The sequence below is a fragment of the Nesoenas mayeri genome (assembly GCF_963082525.1).
Source record: "Nesoenas mayeri genome assembly, chromosome: 5".
Lineage (NCBI taxonomy): Eukaryota > Metazoa > Chordata > Aves > Columbiformes > Columbidae > Nesoenas > Nesoenas mayeri.
This window is the reverse complement of record NC_137548.1, coordinates 54,195,426-54,216,449: the sequence shown is the minus strand read 5'-3', so window position 1 is coordinate 54,216,449 and position 21,024 is coordinate 54,195,426. Positions and strand designations below refer to the sequence as shown.

Sequence of the window (21,024 nt, the reverse complement as noted above, 5' to 3'; positions counted from 1 at the left end):
TGCTGCGGCTTTTCCTAGAGCTCCACTTTCTAGAGTCCTGGGACTTCATTAACAAACAAACAAAATAGTTCCTGGCTTATCAGAAAAATGCTTGAAAGCAGGAATTAAGGTTTTGGAAGACAGAAATACAATTAGAAGTACACCAGATGGTAAATTTAGAATTTTTAAGCCTGTCGCATAACTCTAAGAGCCTAAGCCTAGTTGGGGGAGGCTGGGGAGGATATATTTATATATATATTTGTGCAATTTTTTACCTGGCAGTATCAGGCATAGAAAAAAAAAGCTTCCTCTTAACTTGCAAACAGTTAGAGATCTGCTCTTTGGATCATGCTGTTGCTCACCCTCCAAGTGAGACAGACCCCTCTGTGTTCAGGTGGGCCTGTGGGCTGTCACGTCACACCCCGCTCGCCCCCTCCACAGACAGGGTGCCCCCGCCCGCACAGGACCAGCAGCCCACTAAACGACCAGCCCCACCACAACCGCGCTGCCAACAGTCTGCTCTGACAGCCCTCCTGCCACATGGAAACTCCTACACCCCGTGCAGAGCGGAGCCAAAGCCGCCCGTCACACGGCTCATCACAGGCTCTGCCTTCCTGCTCTTCACTGCTGCAAAGAGGGATTGTACAGGAGGCCCATGCACGGCAAAGCCACCATAATGCACGCCACTGGCTGGTGTCTTACAGCAACAAGTAACCAGGCCTTGGCAGCACACCGTGCTGGGGCACTGGCAAGCTCTGGACATGCACTGCAACACGTGCTTGCCAGCAGCACACTGCAGGGGGAACACGGCATCCAGGACCTGCAAGGCCTGGCTCGGCAGCAGCCCACAGCCCTACACCTTGCTTGCGCCACAGCGCTCTCCTGCCAGGGAACGGCTTCTGGTGGTTCATTTCCTGCCCGTCTTCATTCTTGTGGGAGCAGGGATCTGCGGCCAGACAGTTAGCTCTGCTCTGTGCTCGGGAACATGTAAAATCACGTCACAGCTCCAGGATTTACTGGCTCGGGTCTGTGTTTGATGATGCTTATGCTTTTGGAACAATGTCTTAGCATTCACCTGGCCTTGAGCTACAAAAAGGTTTCTGAGCCATGCTGGTAACAAAAAGGGGCGCTAAAAATCTCTCCTGATACATGTGTCTCAAAGGAACAATGTGTCTTGATCCGAGCAAAGAAGCTGGCACACAAGATGGAATTAGGCAATGCCTGTGTGGCTTGGCACTTCCTGGCAAAACTGAAATGTAAGCGTAGGCTGACATTCAATTGATCCTGAGCCAGGATCTCAGAGTTAGAGAAGCAGGGCTGTGTATAAATTCTCTGAAGCTTCATGATTTGGTCTAGAAATGTTTAGTTTTGAGCTTTCAGATAAATTTAACCCCAAAACATACAATACAGATGCAGACCTGCAGCTCTATATCCTTCTGAATTATTTTCCAAAAATCACCCAAGTCACTGCACTGAATTCTCCCATCAATACGGACCCTATTTCGTAAGCCTGCCCAGAGCCAGACTTCAGAACAAGCAATTTCTTGCATGTCAGGAATGGTTTTAGCTGCAAGCTTTGAGTTTAGACACCAGCCACAAAGACCTTTGGACCTCAGTCTCGCAGTCTGGTATTGCCCATTGTAATTGGAGAGAAGATAATTTCCAAGGCATGCACCTACATAAAGAACCCCCCAAATCTCGGCACATGCAGAGCTAAATTGCAGGATCACCAGGCTCAAAGGAAGCCCATATTCACCAGCACACAGATCAGTGGTGCTGTCTGTGTGTGTGCTGGCTCCCTGCTTCCCAAAGCTGCATTTTACTTTGGTGGGTTCATCTGTGCTATTTTTCTGTGGCTCGCAGCCAGGTGTCCAAGAGGATGAGTGCAGCAAGAATTAAAGGCTGTACAACTGCACAAAATCCTGCAGCGCACACAGCTCTCTGTGTGTGGGTGTATGTGTGTGCGCAGGCGCATTCCCCCCCCAGAATTAACCACTGCACTTCAGGCAAATAATGGGCAGCGTGTGCTCCCACAGGGACATCAGTGACTCCCTCCTGGGGGGAGCTGAAAAAAAGCTGTGGAGAGGATGTTTGGGGAGGAAGCTGCTGGCTGCAGGGGCCACCAATCCCTCCAGCTTGAGCATAGACAGGCAAGCTCCCTTCACTGTCCTTTGGCACATGGCCCGGGGTGCGAGATCGTGCATGTCAGCAAGTGTGACAGGTCACAGAGACACCCCACAGCCCCAAGACATCCTGCTGTGATCTTGGGAACCCTGCCAAATTCAAGCTTTCATTTCTGGAGCATCTGCAACCCACTCTTGCTTTCACCGTGCCCTTCTCATCCTTCCCTTCCTCCATTTCTAGCAACGCTGCATCCTACTTGCTCCCTGAGATAAATAGGGCAAACATAACCTGATTAACCAAGGGGATTTGGGCAGGAAGGGGCGGGGGCAAGATTAATATGTGGAGAAACACAGAACCTTTCCCTCTCACGTTAGCTCTTGCCTATTCAATAATTCAAGTGTTTTGTGGTCACTTAGATATGCTATAAAAGCTTCTCGTAAACTCCATCTCAGCATGCAGATATCAAAATAAAGAGAACATTCGGTCTGACAAGCCAAAATTCATTTCAGATTCCTGGGTCAGTCAGAAGCTTAAAATCACTTGGATGGGAGCCTACTGCTCCATTTTAAAACATAAGGGTCCCTCTTACTGTTGTTCATCTATTGACAGTTTGAATCCAGCCTTTTTTGGCTGGGTTATCTTTGAAGCAGGGTTTAGAAGTTACTGCAGGCTTCCTTCATTTCATTTATCCAAAAATCTCGGAGGCTGACAGCAGTTTGTCCAGGCTCCTATGAACAAGGAACATGTTACACAGGTTCTGGCTGCTCTCCGAGTCCATTTTGTTATTCTATTTTCTTTCCACCCATTTTTGCTTGGTTACCATAGACAGACCTATAGATGTTTCAGGTCAGAAGGCACAGCTATACACATGAAGAAAAGACACCTTCCCTGACCTTCCAAGGAGCTATTTTTGGCTGCTCTTATACGCCTAAGAACCCTCACAGAGATCATGCACTGAACTAGCAGGCCTCAGTAACTATCGCCTAAAGAGATACCAAATGGTACGGAGATTCATTTCTTATTTTTATTTTAATTCTCTCCATAACCTAACACTCTACTGACTCCAAATCTCCAGATGTTGTTGCAAGGAAGCATATTTCAAAAGTGCAAGGCTGAGATTATTACCCAAGGAACACATGTTCAACATTATGGCTAAACATATACAAACAGGAAAAATAATAATGACATATCCTGAATCCAGAACTTACCAAAATTTGAGTACCCTCAGCCTTTAACCACCTTCACTTCTCAAGACCAAATCTGGAGATAGAACTACTACTTAGCTCCAGAAGTTTCAAAGTGAAACAAATTTATTTTCCTCATTGTGCCACTCTGGGAACACAAACAGCTGATGAGATTAAAAATGAAGGAACTTTGGGTTAGCAGCCAAACACACACACAGGACAATACTCCATGCAGAAAGCACCAGACCCAGCTCCTTCTGTCTGAACAGATAAATACACCACATCACATGCTGGCAGTCACAGACCTGGGCTCTGCTCTGTCCTGTGTCTCACAAACTCTAACCTGACATTCTTCCTCCAAACTAGCACTGTCTTGTCTGCAAACACTTGACTCCGAAGGCAGAGAGCAAAGCGATGGGCAAGCCCCACTGCCCCAGCAGCCAGTCCAAAGGCTTCTCATGTGGCAAGAAGTTAACACAGACCAAGAGGACTGCACATTGCTGTTGCCACTCCCAGGATTGTTCATCCTCATGCAGTGAACAAAAGACAAAGCATGACAGTACCTTCTCCCTTCTGACATAACATCATTAAATATCAAACATCTTCCACAAATGTACAGTGACTCCTACATAGACTATAAAATGGATAAAGCAGAAATGAGGTACAACTAGCAAAAAGGGTATGGAGAATATATGAGGCATGCAGTGTTCAGGCAACCCAGCCTCCAGAAATCCAGCTCTTGTGCACACATGTGCATGCACACACACACAGAATCCATTACACTATCTCCTAGGACCTCACACTTTCTTCATAACAGCCTCTTTTAAAAGGGTACCTGCCCTGAGATATTGCCTCAAAGTCAGAACTGCATAGGGTCTAGGGATGCAACTGAATCTGGATAAAGTTATGAGAAAAACAACACAAGGCTGGAGATAGTGGAAAAAAGGCACACCTTGCATTTACCACCCAAGACACAGGCATACTGTTCCTCTTAGTATAAGGCCCAAGCTAGACAATCAACAGATTCTGCAAATATAAGGATTCCTCCCATAGGAGCTAAAAGTCAGGTGCTTGTTCCCTTTGGTAACATCCACCTCCTTAAACAAGACTCACCATAGTTTGCAAAATAGCAAGGCCATGCCCTGCAAATGTTTGCTAAACATTTGTGCAATTCCACTTGAATACAGGAACAGAGGGTCCACAAGGCAGAAACTCCACACTTTGCACAGCATTGTGAAAATTTTTTGTTAGTAGTTTGTAGACAAGCAGCAACCTTTCATTTTTCCATTTAAAGTTTGAGTGTAAATAAGAAAACTGAATTAATTGATAGGGATAAGGTCAATATTTATGTAATGTTGTTGAAGAACACAGCATACTAAGACAAGCACCATATTTGGCAATAATTCTGCCTTACTCTGCTTCCACTTTCACTTCCCTGTTTTGTTCTGCCCTGTTAGCTGATGAGCTCTCTGCTGAGAAAAACCGCTGTGTGTCCATACGATGCCTGTGCCATGAAGCTGTGCTCCCAACAGGGATGTTCAGTTTGGTACCTGCTTGAAGTATGTTAATGATTTCACTATGGCTGTGTAATGAAGCTGAGTCAAAAGAGTATTCCATGCTAGCAATGCAGGCTGCACCTCCCTCTATCCGTTTTTATTTTCCTCTGGAATCACTGCCGCAGTTCAGATCTTTGGTACTGAGTCATGGTGCAACGTATCATGTTTCAATTAAGAAACATGGGCACTTAAAATGAAAGGAAGAAAATTAAGACCACAAAAAATTATTGAAAAGAATAAGAAATCACACCAATCTTCCTGCCAAATCACACTTTGGACCTACATGTGGCCTCAGGGCTCACATCCAGCTTTGCTGTGAGTAGCATGAGACCTCCAGCACCAACCCGCAAGCCAGGGAGAGTGCAGGCTGCTGGGTTTCCACAGTGGCCAGATTATATACAGATACAGCACAACTAGATGTGTACAAGCTAGGAGAACTTGGCAATTAAGGAAACGGTGTAGGTCTTTCTTTCCCTTGGCTACTTTCTGGTTATAAAATAAAACTAAACCAAACAAAATTTAAAAATGCTCAGGGAGCAGAATTTTCGAAGAGATAAAGCAAAAGCTTTCTCCTGGGGGATAGCTCCACATCCACTCCAGCAGTAGGTTCTACTGACAATAGAAATGGTATATAAAACTCTGCCTGGTAATGTCTCAGAACAGTAGCTGCATTTCAGTCGTTTGTCCCTCAAGTGCTCTGCATTCACCCTCAGAGCTGCCAACAACCACCACCACAGAAACAGAGGCCTAAGAGAGTACCTTGTGCAGAAACAGTTGAGTTTTCCCATCCGAGAACAGCAGAAGAGGTCAACTGTGTAACACAGGCTGAAGTCACCCCTCAGGACCAGTGTCTTAGGGCCAAGCCAGCCCAGCTGCAGCTCTTTTAAAGAGCCTCAGGTGTGGCCAAGTGTGGGGACTAAACTGAAAGCAGGTGGTTGCCCACTGACGTTCTATTGCTATAATATGTTTGTTGAACTGCAAATTAAGCTTCATCTTCCTCTCCAAGCAACAGGTAATCATTTATTACACAGCCATCTGTAGGCACACGCATTTTCCATATTCACTGGGCATTATCTGAGAACACCAATATGTGGGATGGATCATGAGGCTGTTTTGGCATCCAGGCTCTAAAAGGAGACTGCAAGATCAGAATGTTATTACCTCTTGACCTCTGGCTTTCGCACTCCACTCGTTGCACAGAAGTGGGACCCACAGAGCTACAGAAACTAACCCATACATTAGAAGATCCAGAAAATGTCAGGAGCTGTAAAAGTTGTGCCTTATAGCGCTGATGTCTTTGGTGGAAGGTTTGCAGAGAAGTACCCTGCATGCTGAAGGGTGTCCTCCATGAAAACGCAGACCAAACTATTTTCGATGTCTGGGACTTGACCCTGTAACTTTATGCTGCTAAAGTGAGAGCTTCCTTTTGCAGAGTCCCAACTGTGAAGCTCCCATCTCCTAAAAAGATTAAAGAGAGGAAAGGATGAATTAATATCTTTCTTGTGCACTGTTTCTGTAGAGGAGGCGGGGCAAGAGGCTCCTCTGTGTGACTGTAATGGTGAGAGGCACTCTCAGCTTTCTACAGTGATTATAGGGCCCAGTTACTTCTCAACCATGGGATACCAAGTTTCCAGCAAGGTAACCTGGAATTTTGATTCATAGGAATTAAAGTTTGGCCACAGTCATTTTTATATGGGAGAGAATACATAACCTGCTAAATACACTGGAGGTCAACTGGATATGGAAGGTCTGAAACACTAAAGTGTCTCCCTCTGTAGGGGAGGCAGTATTGTGTCATTAAAGGTACTGCATGCCAAACCACCCCAATCAGTAAAAATCTGTCTTTGCAGGACTCTGTAGCTCTTTACTGAGCTAACCAGCTCTGTTGGCATGTGATGTGCAGAGAAGCGATCCTGGGGAAATCAAAACTGACAGCTGCAGAATGAACATGAATATTAAAATAAGGGCAAGGGGGTCTCTGTTGCAGACAGAGTACAGGGACATGTCTCTGACCTTTTGCTGCTGAACCTGCCTGCCCTCTGGAACTGGCAAGCAGCAGCAGCCCACAGCCCTCCTCTCATACCCCTCCAGCTCCTTACTGTAATTTATAGAAAGTGTCCACTTACTGCAACCTGCCAGGCACTCGAGTACAAGTTAGGTAACAGTAATAGTTCTGTTGCTGCCAGTTCAGAAGGCAGCAGCAGGGATGTAGATGATCATGCTCCTCTTGACACCAAACAGGAGGCAGGTGCTGAACTGGCTGAGATCTCTTTGCAGCTTTGTTAGGCCGGGACTGACTGGTGGCCCCTGCCTATGGTGTGCGGTGGAAAGGCTCTCTCTGAACCATGTGGTTCAGCTGGGCATCCCATTCCTGCAGTTTCTAAGTAAACGAGTGAGTAGTCAGAGTTACAACAAGGGAATGGGTTTGGCTTGGCTGCACAGTGACTCATGCTTCCATGAGTAAATTAAGTTCCTTAGAGAAGCAAGAGAAAATCAGGCACTCTGCTTAGTCCAGCTACCTGGAGTGATGATTTAGGAAAATCTTGCAAGAAACACAGTTTTCTTTAGCTTTGTGTTGAGAAAATCATTGCAATAAATACAGTATTATCTAGCTTTATACTGAATACATAATCCATTGCTCTTGTACTTGCAAACATAAGCAGCCTTTTAAGGGGAAAAGAAAGACTGGTGTAACTTGAAAGTTCTTTGTAGTGAAACATGTCAGCTAGAAAACAGTTTGCAATCAAAAACATAGATGTGACAAAAGGGCATTGTGGAAGTCCGGGATCTTCAGAAATTGACAATTATTTACACAGGTCTCCATATACATTACCCTGGTGCACATTTAAAAATAGGTTGTAGAAACAAAGATGTATAAATACCCGGAAATGAGGGTTGCATCAGCTACCCCTCCCCCTCCATGACAGTGCAAAGGAAAAGCGGGGCTGAAGCAGCAAAACCACTGGATCATCGTAATACCAGCATCCTTACTGTAACAGGCACGCATGGAAGCAGCCAAGGAGAGGGACCAGAGGTCCGTGGACCGTGGCTAATCAGTTAAGTGCAGAGATACTTGTTAGTGCAAGCTGAGGTGAAATTCCTCTTTTAACTTTCAGTTTTCTTAGGAGATCAGGTCAAATGGTTCGATGTAGCTATACTGTTCAAATTTGAAGAACAAAAAGTATGGATTTTTATGGAATATGAACCAACTTCCTATATCTTACTCTGATAAGTATTTTGAAATCACAAGAATTCTCCCTCTGGGAGATTTTCTGATGTTGACAATTTAGCCGAATGTACCAAACTTTCGGTGCCAAACTACTCCATTTTGCAGTCCAAGCCTCTCTGGTTTAGGTAAAGAACCTCCATCATTTCCATTTTGCTTTACAAAGCTGAAGTGTTTCATAATGAACTAATCCCTACAGTATCAACATCAGGTTGGTAGATAAAGACACTTCCCATTTTACAAAGGAGAAAAGAAGCCATTACAGCTGGAGGGAGTACTCTGGAGCCTCGGAGTATATCAAAGCGAATGACAGGACTGGAACACAACGTAGCTATGTCCAGTGCCAGACCTTTCCCTCACACACACACTGACATCATATAAAAGCAAAGCCCTGGATGATGTCAGAGCAAAAGCAGGACTCATCATGCTGGGAGCAACACTTATGATTTTTTGGGGCAAATGACACCTCACATCTCAGATGGAGAGACTCCACTGACCTTTCCAGGGCCAGTCAGCATCTACGGTGGCTTTGGGTCACTGCTGACCTCCCAGCTGAGCTGTAGCTCGCACAGCAAATACGTGCAGGTCAGGGTTTGGTGTCATTATTCACCCCAGCAGCGCCATCAGATCTGACTTATTCTGTCATGAGCCAGGACCTGAGCAAATGGCAAGTGTAGAAATTAAATATCACCATGTAAAACCCCTTGCATATTAGCAAAATGGAGAGAAATTTACTAACACTTTGCATTTTATTGAAAATGGCAAGACGCATACATTAAACTCACCTTGTTTAACTCTCTCTGGACTTTAGGATAAAGGTTTAATCAGCATCTCATAGTTTAAAGACAAACACATTTTTTAATAAGAATGTGGCATTGTTTCCTCATGTTACCAGCCAAGGCCTGAATAAATGACACCTGAGGCCAGTGGAAAGGCCCTGCTTCTAACTCCTAGAATAAAAATATCAATGTTTCCATTCAGCAACTTCTATTGTTTTATTTTTCATGTTTAATCTGTGAAAGCTAATAAGGAAAAGAGAGCAAGTATTTCGAGGAAGGGCCAAGCTTCCCTGGAGAGACCCTGTCACATTTAAAACAGTCCCATCAATACCACCTCCCACCGCTGCAATGGAGAGAAGCAGCAGCAGAAAAAGAACAGGAAGAACAAAACTCCCTGCATATACAAGGGAGGAAAGTTGGCCCCATCCCTGCAATCCAAGTCAATCACTTACAAGAAATCAAAGCTAATCTGGCCTCCATCTTCCAAGTGCAAGAAAAATGCCCTTAATTTGCTCACCCCGTTCTGTTTGTGTTGTTGTGAGCCTCGTCTGATTGAAGCTCTCTGAGGCAGAAAATCAATGTCAGTCATGCCAGATGACTGCTTTCCTCCTCAGCATCTACTGCTGCCACTGAGGACACATAAGGATCACAAAGGACACATAAAAGAAAATATGTGGCAGTCACAGCCACCTTCTCAGTTTTGCCACCCAGGTGAATTAACACTGGCATATTAAAAACTGACAGTATTTTTTAACAAAACAAGTTTCTGATCTGCTTGTCATCACTGAGGACATGTTGGGACCAGGGTGGTTTTGAAACATCCTGGCTAGCTTGCTTTGGCCTACTCTGCTAAAGGTAGGACCTCTGGTATCTGAACAGGCACCAACAGCTAAGGACAACCTGATGCCCTGTGTTATAAATAACAGAGATTTCACCTTGGTTCTGTTCTCAGAAATGAGCAACATAAGCACAAGCAAGTGAAGACTTTATTGGAACTGATACCCCAAAAATCACGTCAAATTTTATTTTGTCTGAGCCACAGGGTATGAACAACCTTCAAATACCAACATTCTTTCTCTTAAGAGCCTTGGTCTCACCGTGACAGTAGTGAAATACCACTTGCTCTATACTGGTTACATATTTTTAAATGCCCATCTAAAGCTGCCTATTCAGCCAGTCTTGTGTTAGAAGCCTCTTATCTTACATTTAAACTCTTCAGAAGTAAAAATCCTCCCTATGGAGAAAACATTTCTTATTGATTCCTGTCATTTCTTATTGACATTCCTGTCAAATGTTCGTTTTCTGTCCTGCCAGATGTCTTGAACGCAAACTCTGGATGAGATATTTAGTCCCATTCATACAAAGCCACTGTAAATAGAGATTCCTGGGATGCAGCACTGAACTTCCTAATCCGTCCTTGAGACTTCTGCTAGAACAAGATGCTCAGCGAACCCAGCATAATGCAGAGCGACAGAACTACACCGTACGGTCTCCTTTGTTCTGCATTCATGCGGCATTAGGCCTACTCAGCACCTACCAGCACTTTCGCTCCTCAACTATCAGTCTCCTCGGACATGACACATCTCACAAGCATCACTCACTCCTCAAGCAGCAGCAAAGAACAAAGCACATCTAGCTTTGTAACTGATAGATCACTATATTTAACCTCCTTTGGCAGAAGTGCTGATTTTTATAATAAGAACAAAAACTTGGTATTTTTCTGGCTTGTTTCAGGCAATTCTCTATATTCTTCATGTTTTGAGCATTTTTAGATATTTTGTCACTCATGTTTTTTGTTTCTTTTGTTTTGCCAATGGACAATCAAAGAAATGATGAGGCTTTGGGCTACTATTCCCATCAGATTGCCACAGCAGAAGCAAATTGTCACTGGGATGGTCTGTGAGAGGGTGTTAGTGTGCCTGGAACAGCAGCAGAAAATTCCTGCAGTTGTAAAGCAGAGTTTAGTAGGCAAGCACAAGCCTTACGTGTGATCTTCACCCCACCTGCCCTGGTCCAGCATGACCATGGGCCACGTTCTAAGCTTGTGTGCACTGGAGTGGGATGAGGTCATGGAGAGATCAGGACCTCCATGACAACGTACAGTCTCCTCATCTGTAAAGTGACTAACTGTAGTGACTAAGAGGTAAACTACATAAAGGGCCTTTAGAAGAGAGAAAAAACATCCCAGATAAAACGGAGATGGGAAGGCCAGTATGGGTAGAGGAAGACAAATGAGTTAATTAGTCAGGAAGGCTTTCCACCGCAGCAAGATAATTGTCTCAAAAAGAAAGTCAAGTACATCCTAGAAGCTGCAAATAGATATTGCCAAAAATCAGATAGAGTTAGAATCCCAAAGAGAAACTAAAACAAACATCAAAAAGGTACCACACCTACAAGAAATTAAAAAAAAAAAATAAAAAAAAAAAAGGGAGAAAAAAGGATCACAGAGAGGATGCAGTGGAGGAGCAGAAGGGAGAACTGGATACAAGGTAATAAATGAACACAGCCAGCTGAACAAAAGGGTAAAAGGTATCATGGATTTACTGAAAGCCAGTTTTACGGGGCAACCCTGTAGCATAGGAAAAAATTGAAACTTTAAGCATCCAGGAAATATATAGATATATATATATCTTTATATCTTTATTTTTTTCTTCCCTCTTTGTTAGTATCTTAGCAAGAAGTGGAGGACTTGGTTTTACTAACCAAGCACAGAGGGATAGGGATATGACAGGGTGGCGTGACTGTGAAAAAAAAAAAGCCTGAGTCCAGTCATGGTATTTCCAGTAACGGCAGGAAAGCATTAGTGTTCTGTCTGAAACGCCACTGAGACTTGTCTAAAATGCTCCATATGGCAGCCACTCTCATGAGGAAAGCGCTTAGACTGAAAGAGACCCGCAGAAAGGACGTCCCAAGGCCCAGGGCACAGCTTGCATCATGCAACACTGAAAAGATTGAGCTTATGTAACTTTAAAACAAAACAAAACAAAACCACACACAAATGAATGGGAATTGGATAAGTAAATACACGGAAAGGAGAGGTAAACGCCAGAGTAGGATGTCTGTAACAAAAAAGCAAACATACAGATTGAGGTGGAAATTAGAAGCGGGTTTCTAGCCATCGGACAAGAACTACGGCCATAAACCCCGTCGGGTTGTGTGGGTGCTGAGGAGCACAGGGCTGGCTGCTGGCCGGGCGGCGGTGCGGCCGGCAAAGGAGGGCCCGGGCACCTCGAACTGCCCGTAGCTCGGGGAGCCGGCACCGCTTGCTGCTCCTGTGTGCTGGCTGGCACGCACTGGGCATCCTCCCTGCCCTCCGGAGCTAACGTTTTACGTCACCTTCACCCATCCCGGTTCATAACGGGGAGAGGGAAATCTCCCTCGACGACGGGACTCCCCGTCCCAGGACGCCGGTTCGCCAGGGGCGGGACGCTGAGCCGCAGCGAGGCCGGCTCGGCAGCCCCCCCATGTCGGGCCGGGGGCGGGCCCGTCTAACAGCCCTCGGCCGGGACTGAGATCGCGCTCGCCCGCCTCAGCTCCCCTCGCGGTGCCGGCCGGCCGGGCCGAAGGCTCCAGAGCGACCTTTACGCCCTCGACGTTCCAACAACGGGCCAAACGCTACCCTCCGCCTCCCCTCTCCCCCCCACTTTCCCATGCCGGCCCAACACAACTTCCCCCTCCCCTCCGCCCCGACGTGTCGGCGGGCACGTCTCCACCGCGGCAGCCCGCCCGCCGCACGTCACCCGCCCGGCCCCTACTTAAGGCGGTGGCTGCTTCCCCGCCCCACCGCTACCGCCGCCGCCGCGCCTGGGTGAGGACGTTCGGTAGGTGCGATCGTCTTCGCGGGCTATGGGGTGCTTGCTGCGGGGAGAGGGAGGGAGGGGGATGCGGGCGCCGCTGGCCGCCAGCCCACTGGGGGAACTCGGTCGAGCAGGCGGCGCCCAGCGGACCCCAGGTCCGACCAAGGAGGAAGCGGGCACAGCCCTGGATTTCAGCCCGGTGCCGCGTTGGGTGCGGTGGGGCACCCCGCCCTGCTCCGCGGCCTTGCGCAACCGGCGTGATTTCCGTCCCCCCTTGAGATTGCGTCCCCCCGCCACCCCCCTCCCCCGCTTCAGCCTGCGGGAATTAAGTCGCTTCCCCTAATCGGCGGTGGAAGTGCGTGTGGCTCTAGGCAGCTGCCGGTTGGGAAGGGCGCTGGGAGTGATCCTGCGTTTAAAATAGAGCATAAATATACCACCTTGGCTGCTGGCTCTCCCATAGTCTGCTTCTTTCAAGGGAGTAGCACTCTAAAATAAAAAAATTTGGAGTATAAATTGTAACTGAGAAACGTTTGAGCGGGTGCCCTGCACGTTGATGTTCTTACAGCGCAAAGCGAGAACTTGGCACGTGGCGTGTGCACGATGCTGGGCCACGCTGCAGGAGACGGGTGCAAATGAAGACTGAAGTACCTTGGTTAACTTCTCCTATATATGGGCACTGATTTCCTGTCCTTCCCCCACCCCTGCCAGCCTCGCAGTCCCTACCTGCTCTGCCAGCGCTCTCCGGCCTTTCCTGCTCTGAACAAGTTGCTGCCTGTTCAGCACTAACCTTAGAATCAGGTTAGGTCTGTACTTGCATCCATCTGCAAGGCTGCCCCTGCCTCAGGCGAGCGGTAAAGCGTGGTGTTGGCTTCTGCGGAGACCCTGGGGTGAAAGCGCAGGATTCCATTATTATCATGGCATTTCGTTGTAGCTGTGACTGTCAGATTGGAACCATGCAGCCGGTAGCTAAAAAAAGTGAAGGTAGGAGAGATGATAACACCAGACTCTATACATCTTAATTCAAAACTATGCAGTTTCACTTTAAAGCAAATCCATAAATTTGGCTTTGAGGATCAAACTGTGCTTAAGAAGGGCTTGCCTAAGTGTTGTACAACCTCAGCTCTGGGAAGGCTTCAGGGCATAGAATACCAGTTTTTCAAGGTGGTAGAATAGGGATTGCCAGACCATGCTGTGCTCAGAAGTACTAAAATGGCTTCCCTTGCCTAAGTGTAACATGGATGATCATTTAGAACATTCTACTAATGCTGCTGGAGTGCCACCCAGCTATATAATCAATGGTGCTCAGGCTGTGTTTGAGGGAAAGCTACAGTGAGCTTGTCATCAATAATTCAGTTTTCTATTGTTTTGCTGCATACAGGCAGTACTGCCAGATGCTTTATGTGTGCGATTTATATCTGTTTTCTTATCATCCTGGAATAAAGTCCATCTTGCTTGATACAAGTATTCCGGTGTTGGTAAGAGCTCTAATGCCTAGAGAAGTAACGTGTTGCTCTCCTTGCAGCAGTGCACCATGTCTCTCAAGGATCAGCTCATCCACAATGTCCACAAAGAGGAGCACAGTCATGCCCACAATAAGATCAGCGTTGTTGGTGTGGGTGCGGTTGGAATGGCCTGTGCTATCAGCATCCTGATGAAGGTAAGTTTCAGCTTGGGATGAAGCAGCACAGTTGTGACTACCTGAGGCCTCAGAGACAGGCGAAAAGTAATCTCCCTTATTAGACTAATTGGGCCAGCACACAGGATGAACTTTTGGTTGGTCATTCTTTTCTTTGGGCCTGAAACAAAGCAGCAATCTTCAAGCTATTGGCAGAGAGCAAATAACTGTAAGTTCTTGTAAACCAAGTTTATTCCAGTATCAGACAGAACATGCTGTATGTATAATTTTGACTTAAAAGAGCTGCATTTACCTTTGAACAACTTCCAGAATCCCTTCTAAGAAGTGAGGCATCATTCTGTCTGAAGCAGAGAGCGTGATGGAATATTTATTTGCAGTGTGGACTGGAAAAAGTGGGCCCAGACACTCTGAATGACTTGTCCTCTGCATTGCATTATGATATTGAAAATGCTGTGTTTAACATCAGGCTTGCTTAACTGTAAAATAGGCTGTTTATGAACAGCTATTAAATTACTCACCATTTTCATGCTAAATTGTACAACTGTTCCACACAGAATGTGCATATGGAAAGTACAAAACTAATTCAATAAAGCAGATATCCTGGGAGAGTAATTTAAATGCTCTGCTTGGGAATAAGTAAAGTGATGAAGATGGGCAAGATTGCTTAAATAGATCCCTGCTTTTAAAATAATTGTAACTTCATGGTTTACAAATCGAGTACTTTGCTCTGAGGCAGTAAACTTACTGTTTAATCTTGGTCTGTGCAGGACTTAGCTGATGAACTTGCCCTTGTTGATGTTGTGGAGGACAAGCTCAGAGGAGAGATGCTTGATCTCCAGCATGGCAGCCTCTTCCTTAGAACACCGAAGATTGTCTCTGGCAAAGGCAAGTAGTTGGCTCTAATGTGCTTGTTATTTTGAAATGGAGACAGCCACTTCAGATCTCAGACTGGCCATCCATGTCTAGCACTTAGCCTGCCATCCTAATTGTCAGGAGGAAAGTTTGTTTCTGCTCAGCTGACATTAAGTTTCATGTACCTTGTTAAGGTGTTCCAGCTAGGAATCCTCTGGTCCAAAGTTCATCAGTCAGTATAGAAAGATCAATTTCTTAAGTACTCAGGCACCTTTGAGAATTTCATTTCACAGGCAGCTGGCCCCTGAATGTGTTACTGCTTACTTCTTGGCCACAAATATCTGACAGCTGTAAGTTTAGTAGCAACCTGACTAGGGCAATGCCAGTCGTCCCACACCTCCAGTGTCCACAGGTTACACAGGCAGAGCATTCTTCCTTTCCTACACAGCACTTGAACTGGATGCACAGCTACCCCACACCCATCTGTGCCTGCGAAGGGTGTAATACCAACCACTGCCCCATTCTACATTAAGATTTTGATGTGCCCTTAAGGTTGCCACTTGTGGCAATGAACCAAAATCTTAAAAGAAAATTTAACTTTATACAGAAGCAAAGCCTAGGGTAACAATTACCAGAACTTCAGCACCTTCAAACTCAAGAATTTTAGATACTAATACTAAAAGGAACCAAGAACTGTTCTAAACCACGTTGTAGAAAGATGTCATGTCTGACACAGCCTTTTGTCTGCAGATTACAGTGTGACTGCACACTCCAAGCTGGTCATTGTCACTGCTGGTGCCCGTCAGCAGGAAGGAGAGAGCCGCCTTAACTTGGTCCAGCGCAACGTGAATATCTTCAAGTTCATCATTCCCAATGTTGTTAAATACAGTCCTGACTGCAAGCTGCTTATCGTCTCAAACCCAGGTTTGTCTTGTGTTGCTTTAACGAGAGGATTTGGCTGAGAGAATAGTGATTTTTTTCAGGAAGGTGGCATTAGTATACTGATATGACCAAGCAAATACTTATGACACATAACCACATAGCAAGAAGGGTCATCTCTCCTTTCCACATTCAGCAAGCTGGTACTCTGAGAAATAAACCAACTTGCCTCCAACTTGGGCCTTCAGTTGCCTTTTAAGTGATCTTTAGCAGAGGACACATAAGGAGCACTGATAATTGCATGCATAGGATGAAGAGCCTCTCAATTCTGCCTTTAAAGCAGTAATTATATGAGCCCTGGCTTTGGGGATTATGTTATGCTCTATTCCCCATAACTAGTGTGCTGATAAAATCCATGCAGGTGACCAGAAGATACTATCCTAGTTTTCAAACTGCTCATGAGTGGCACCTGTTGTCCTCCTTGTTCTACTTACAGTGGACATTTTGACCTATGTGGCCTGGAAGATCAGTGGCTTTCCTAAGCACCGTGTTATCGGCAGCGGCTGCAATCTGGACTCTGCCCGTTTCCGCCACCTCATGGGAGAAAGGCTGGGCATCCATCCTCTGAGCTGCCACGGGTGGATTGTTGGAGAGCACGGAGATTCCAGTGGTAAGGGTGAAACCTGGCTGGCTGTTACACAGAACCTTTTTCTTATAGTTTGTTTGCAAGAAACATCTCCGAAAGCTACAGCAAAGCATTGCTCAAAAACCTTTCCACTGCAGTACCTTAAGAGTGCAAGCCCTGCTTTAGGTCTTCTGCTGCACAGAGTAACCCTAGATGATCTATATTTGACCTGAGTTACTCTGCTTGGAAAAGGTCATTACTGTAACCTGAGGAAGCTAAAAATTTCAAGGCTAAGTTGTTCCCATAACTCTCCAAAAAAAAACCAAACTGAAGAAGCAAGAGGGTAAAGTTCTCTGCAAGGGACTACCAAAGTCTGCACTAAACTTATTGGTAGTCACTCAGTTGTCTTTAGTGGCATCTCTTGATTACTTCAAGAACTATATATAGAAATTGAAGTGCAGAGACAAGTGTAGAGGACAGGGGAAAGAGCAGCTTTTTCCTTACATAACCTGTACTTTCTCTAGCAGCACCAGAGCAGTCTTGTCTGCTTCCTGACACTCGGGAGGATTCATTTGGAATAAATTCCTATTCTTGAGAAAACTTTGCAAAATAGAGTTACTGTCACTTTAGTTCATGTTGCAGGGGTGTTTTGCTTTAATAAAGATATATTCAGTTGTTGTGACATGATGTTTTAAGATGTTTATATGCTCCTAGTTTCTCAGCCCACAATTTTATATCTTCCTCATAGGTCATATGATATTTAAAGTCATACCTAAATCATAGCAACATGTGTGTTGCAGATTAATCAAACTTGATTTTATGTTAACTGTTAATTTGAGGAAGACAGAACTAAGTTTTCTTGTGAGATAATTAATCTCTGTGCAACTCTCAGTACCTGTCTGGAGCGGAGTCAATGTTGCTGGCGTCTCCCTGAAGGCTCTTCATCCAGACATGGGAACTGATGCAGACAAGGAGCACTGGAAGGAGGTCCATAAGCAGGTGGTGGACAGGTAAATGCAGATTTATTTTATTTTTATTTTTTGCAACACAAGAACAGATGATGAAGAGCTATAGTACCTCTGAACTGCAGTATCCATATCTGGTTTCATAAATACCATAGTAGCCCAAAAGAAATATCAAGATGCAGATGCAATAGAACTTGAAATAATATTTTAAGGAGTAATGTAGATTTGGCACAGTTAATTTTTCATGCTTAATGAACTTTTAACTTGGGGAAGTGCTTTTAACTTCCAAGTTTCCACTGTGACTGCAGGGAGTAGCGTAAAATGCAAGTAGAGTTCTTTACTGCTGAGTTCATTTCAGTTCTGTCAGCAAATCAGTCAAGTTTCTGATGTCCCCAAATTGATTAAGGCACCTCGAAAAGTCCTTCTTCCAAACTTTAAATATTTCAGTTGCTGGTACTTGTTTTTTAACAAATACCTTTGTCTCTGCAGTGCCTATGAGGTCATCAAACTGAAGGGGTACACATCATGGGCTATTGGCCTTTCTGTGGCAGACTTAGCTGAAACGATTATGAAGAATTTGAGAAGAGTGCACCCAATCTCTACAGTTGTTAAGGTGAGCGGCCTGTTTTTGCTTTTAACTTTTTTTTTGCTTTTTAACTTTAGTCTTACTGAGACCTAAAAACCTTGGGAATTCTGAAGAACAGTCATAACTTTCTTTCATTTCAACTAAATTCTGAGTTTTCTTGATAGGACATTCTATAGAATGAATTCTAGCCTAACCATCCTTACCTGCTTTTCAGGGCATGCATGGAATAAAAGAAGATGTCTTCCTAAGTGTTCCTTGTGTACTGGGCAGCAGTGGCATCACTGATGTAGTGAAGATGATCCTAAAACCCGAAGAAGAGGACAAATTAAGGAAGAGTGCAGATACACTCTGGGGAATCCAGAAGGAACTACAGTTTTAAATCTGCCCAAGCAGTTCACTCTTTACATTTTAATGGGTTTAGTGGTTTGTCTTACGTTGCACTTTCCAGGTAGGTCAAATCTTTCAATGTATGTATCTCAACCAGAACACACAAAAAGCTCAAATCTGAACAAATGAGTTTCCTGAAGATAGCACTAGGAAACTAGTCCAGGGTTTTCCCTGTTCAGACACCCATGTTCTTAGCCAGAGCTAGAAAAGCTAGTCAGTCTTGTACAGTGAAGTGGTGTGACAGAAATCCAGCATTCAAAGCAGCACTGCCTAGAAAACCCTTTGCCTTTTCCTCATCTTGTTTAAAGTTGGTTCAGAACAATAAGTAACTAATTATCACACAATGTGAAACCAAAGACTATCTTCTTGCAGTTAAAGGATTGTCAAACAAATTGACCAACCTTCTCTGCCAGCTGAATAGCTTATATATTTCACTGTTGGTAGGTCCAAATGTATTTTCCTAACATTGCTTTGGAATTTGTGTACAATTTTTTTTTTAGAGAACCTTATTTTTGTGTACTATATCAGCCTAGTTGTAACTTTATATCCTGAGCATGTTTAAAAAATGTTGAGGTTTCTGTATGCAACAAGACGGTGACTGTCCAACTGTAGTACCAGCTCCAACACCAAATAAACCACAAACTGTTACTTCTGTCTCCTTGCTTTTTCTTCATAGGGCTTTGTCTCCAAAATGCAGCTGCACTTGCACTCATCTAAATCAAACAATTCTATTTCTTCAGTCATGCTGACACCTCAGCTGTGTAATAACAGCTCCAGCCCTGTGTAATGTGCAGCTGCTCTGTTGTAGGCTCCAGATATTTATAATAGTGAACTAACAGTCTCAAGGTAGGAATGAAAAAATATTAATGGAAGTATGTCAGTACTCAGAAGTGGAACTTGATTCCCCTCTTTATGCAGTCAAAGAGGCTCTATCGAAATAATGTAAGAGGAGTAGAGAAACAATGCAACAAAGGAAGTGTCTTCCTTACCTGTACACACAAAAACATGTCGGAAGAAATCTCTCCACATCAAGTAGTGACATTCAGAAAAAGTCACAGAAAAGCATGACCTCTGGAACAGTAGCCATGAATAGAAACAATGACTAGAGTTACTCCTCAAACCTCCTAGTAAGTTAGAATTAACTATCTTCTCTGTCATTAATATTTTAAAACAATATACCTCATTACAATACGAGAAAAGGCTTTATTCTCAGCTTTTTCTAAGGTTAGGACACAGCATGTAGCTTGAGAATGGAAAGAGATCAACTGATTAAGACTAGTGTGGATTTTTTAATATGGAGTACAGGTGACACGTCGCAGGACAAAGTATTTTAGAATAAACAGAAGTGCTCATGAAGCAACTTCAGCAACAAAGGGAAAGTTGTAGCCACTGTGCCACTTTCTCTCGTGTCCACGTGATCAAAACAGCACCTGGAAAGTGCACACAGCAATAGTGCTTTCTGCAGATGACAGGAAGATGGTATGAAGCCCTTTCAAAAGCTTTCAGAAGATCTACAAGACTTCTACTTTTTACTACATGAAGTCCCACCCAGCTTTTAAATATGAACTTGAATCTCTCCACATCCAATGATAACATTAAAAGCCCTAAGCGAAACACTCAAGTTTTGCACCACACTGCTGACTGCATTGAGACCAAGAAACTGTTTTTGAAGCTGGCTCTGCTGAGGCAGCCTACAGAAGCTGGAGCAGGACAGCATGATGCTGCTGAGAGGCAACATGCGCAGCACCCTGCATCCCTACGGCACTCCCTGCTGGGAGATGCGCTGTACCACGAAGCCTCTTTTGCAGACAGCGCAGTGTTTAACCACCACGCTGGTCAGTATGAGCTCCACCCCAACTCCTGTGCCGCTCTGGCATGTAGTGTTTTCTGCCAGCCAGGGAGCACAAAAAATGCAGCTTTTCCCTTAGCATTTTCCAATGGAAAAATGCAACATACATCAAGGCTTCTTACGGGGACATAAGGAATAATCCGCTGTGACCATGACCTGATGGTAGAATACAAAATAATTTGGATTTCTAACAGCAGGGGCTTGAATTTCTGAGTTTGCAGCTTTCATTGGTCATAACAAAGGTTGGTTTAATTGAAATGTTAGTTTCATTGAAATGTTAGTTTTTCCAGTTCAGGAAACTGAAATGTCTTCCAAATCTCAGAAGTAAAGTGAATGTACAGTTAAGTACAGTGTAGAGTTTGCATCTGGGTAGGAACAACCCCAGGTTCCAGTATAAGTTGGGGAATGACCTATTAGAGAGCAGCGTAGGGGAAAGGGACCTGGGGGTCCTGGTGGACAACAGGATGACCATGAGCCAGCACTGTGCCCTTGTGGCCAGGAAGGCCAATGGCATCCTGGGGTGTATTACAAGGGGGTTGGTTAGTAGGTCGAGAGAGGTTCTCTTCCCCCTCTACTCTGCCCTGGTGAGACCACATTTGG

The 21,024-nt window shown here is 44.8% G+C and overlaps 1 protein-coding gene across 1 annotated transcript; it reads left to right on the top strand.

Annotated features, from left to right (window-relative positions):
- The first annotated feature begins 12,636 nt into the window (after positions 1-12,636).
- On the top strand, positions 12,637-19,189 carry LDHA (lactate dehydrogenase A). Its single transcript, XM_080345852.1, has 8 exons — positions 12,637-12,669; positions 14,168-14,302; positions 15,049-15,166; positions 15,884-16,057; positions 16,509-16,682; positions 17,530-17,647; positions 18,092-18,215; positions 18,403-19,189. Exons 2-8 carry the CDS (start codon positions 14,177-14,179, stop codon positions 18,565-18,567), a joined length of 999 nt encoding a protein of 332 aa, XP_080201978.1. The 5' UTR covers positions 12,637-12,669; positions 14,168-14,176; the 3' UTR covers positions 18,568-19,189.
- Positions 19,190-21,024: the final 1,835 nt, after the last annotated feature.

What these genes read in the sequence shown, in the direction of transcription:
- LDHA (XM_080345852.1), top strand. Translation starts at nt 14,177, where the DNA reads ATGTCTCTCAAGGATCAGCTCATCCACAATGTCCACAAAGAGGAGCAC. An exon ending in CTATCAGCATCCTGATGAAG is followed by an intron (nt 14,303 to 15,048) that starts GTAAGTTTCAGC and finishes TGGTCTGTGCAG; the next exon opens with GACTTAGCTGATGAACTTGC. An exon ending in GAAGATTGTCTCTGGCAAAG is followed by an intron (nt 15,167 to 15,883) that starts GCAAGTAGTTGG and finishes TTTTGTCTGCAG; the next exon opens with ATTACAGTGTGACTGCACAC.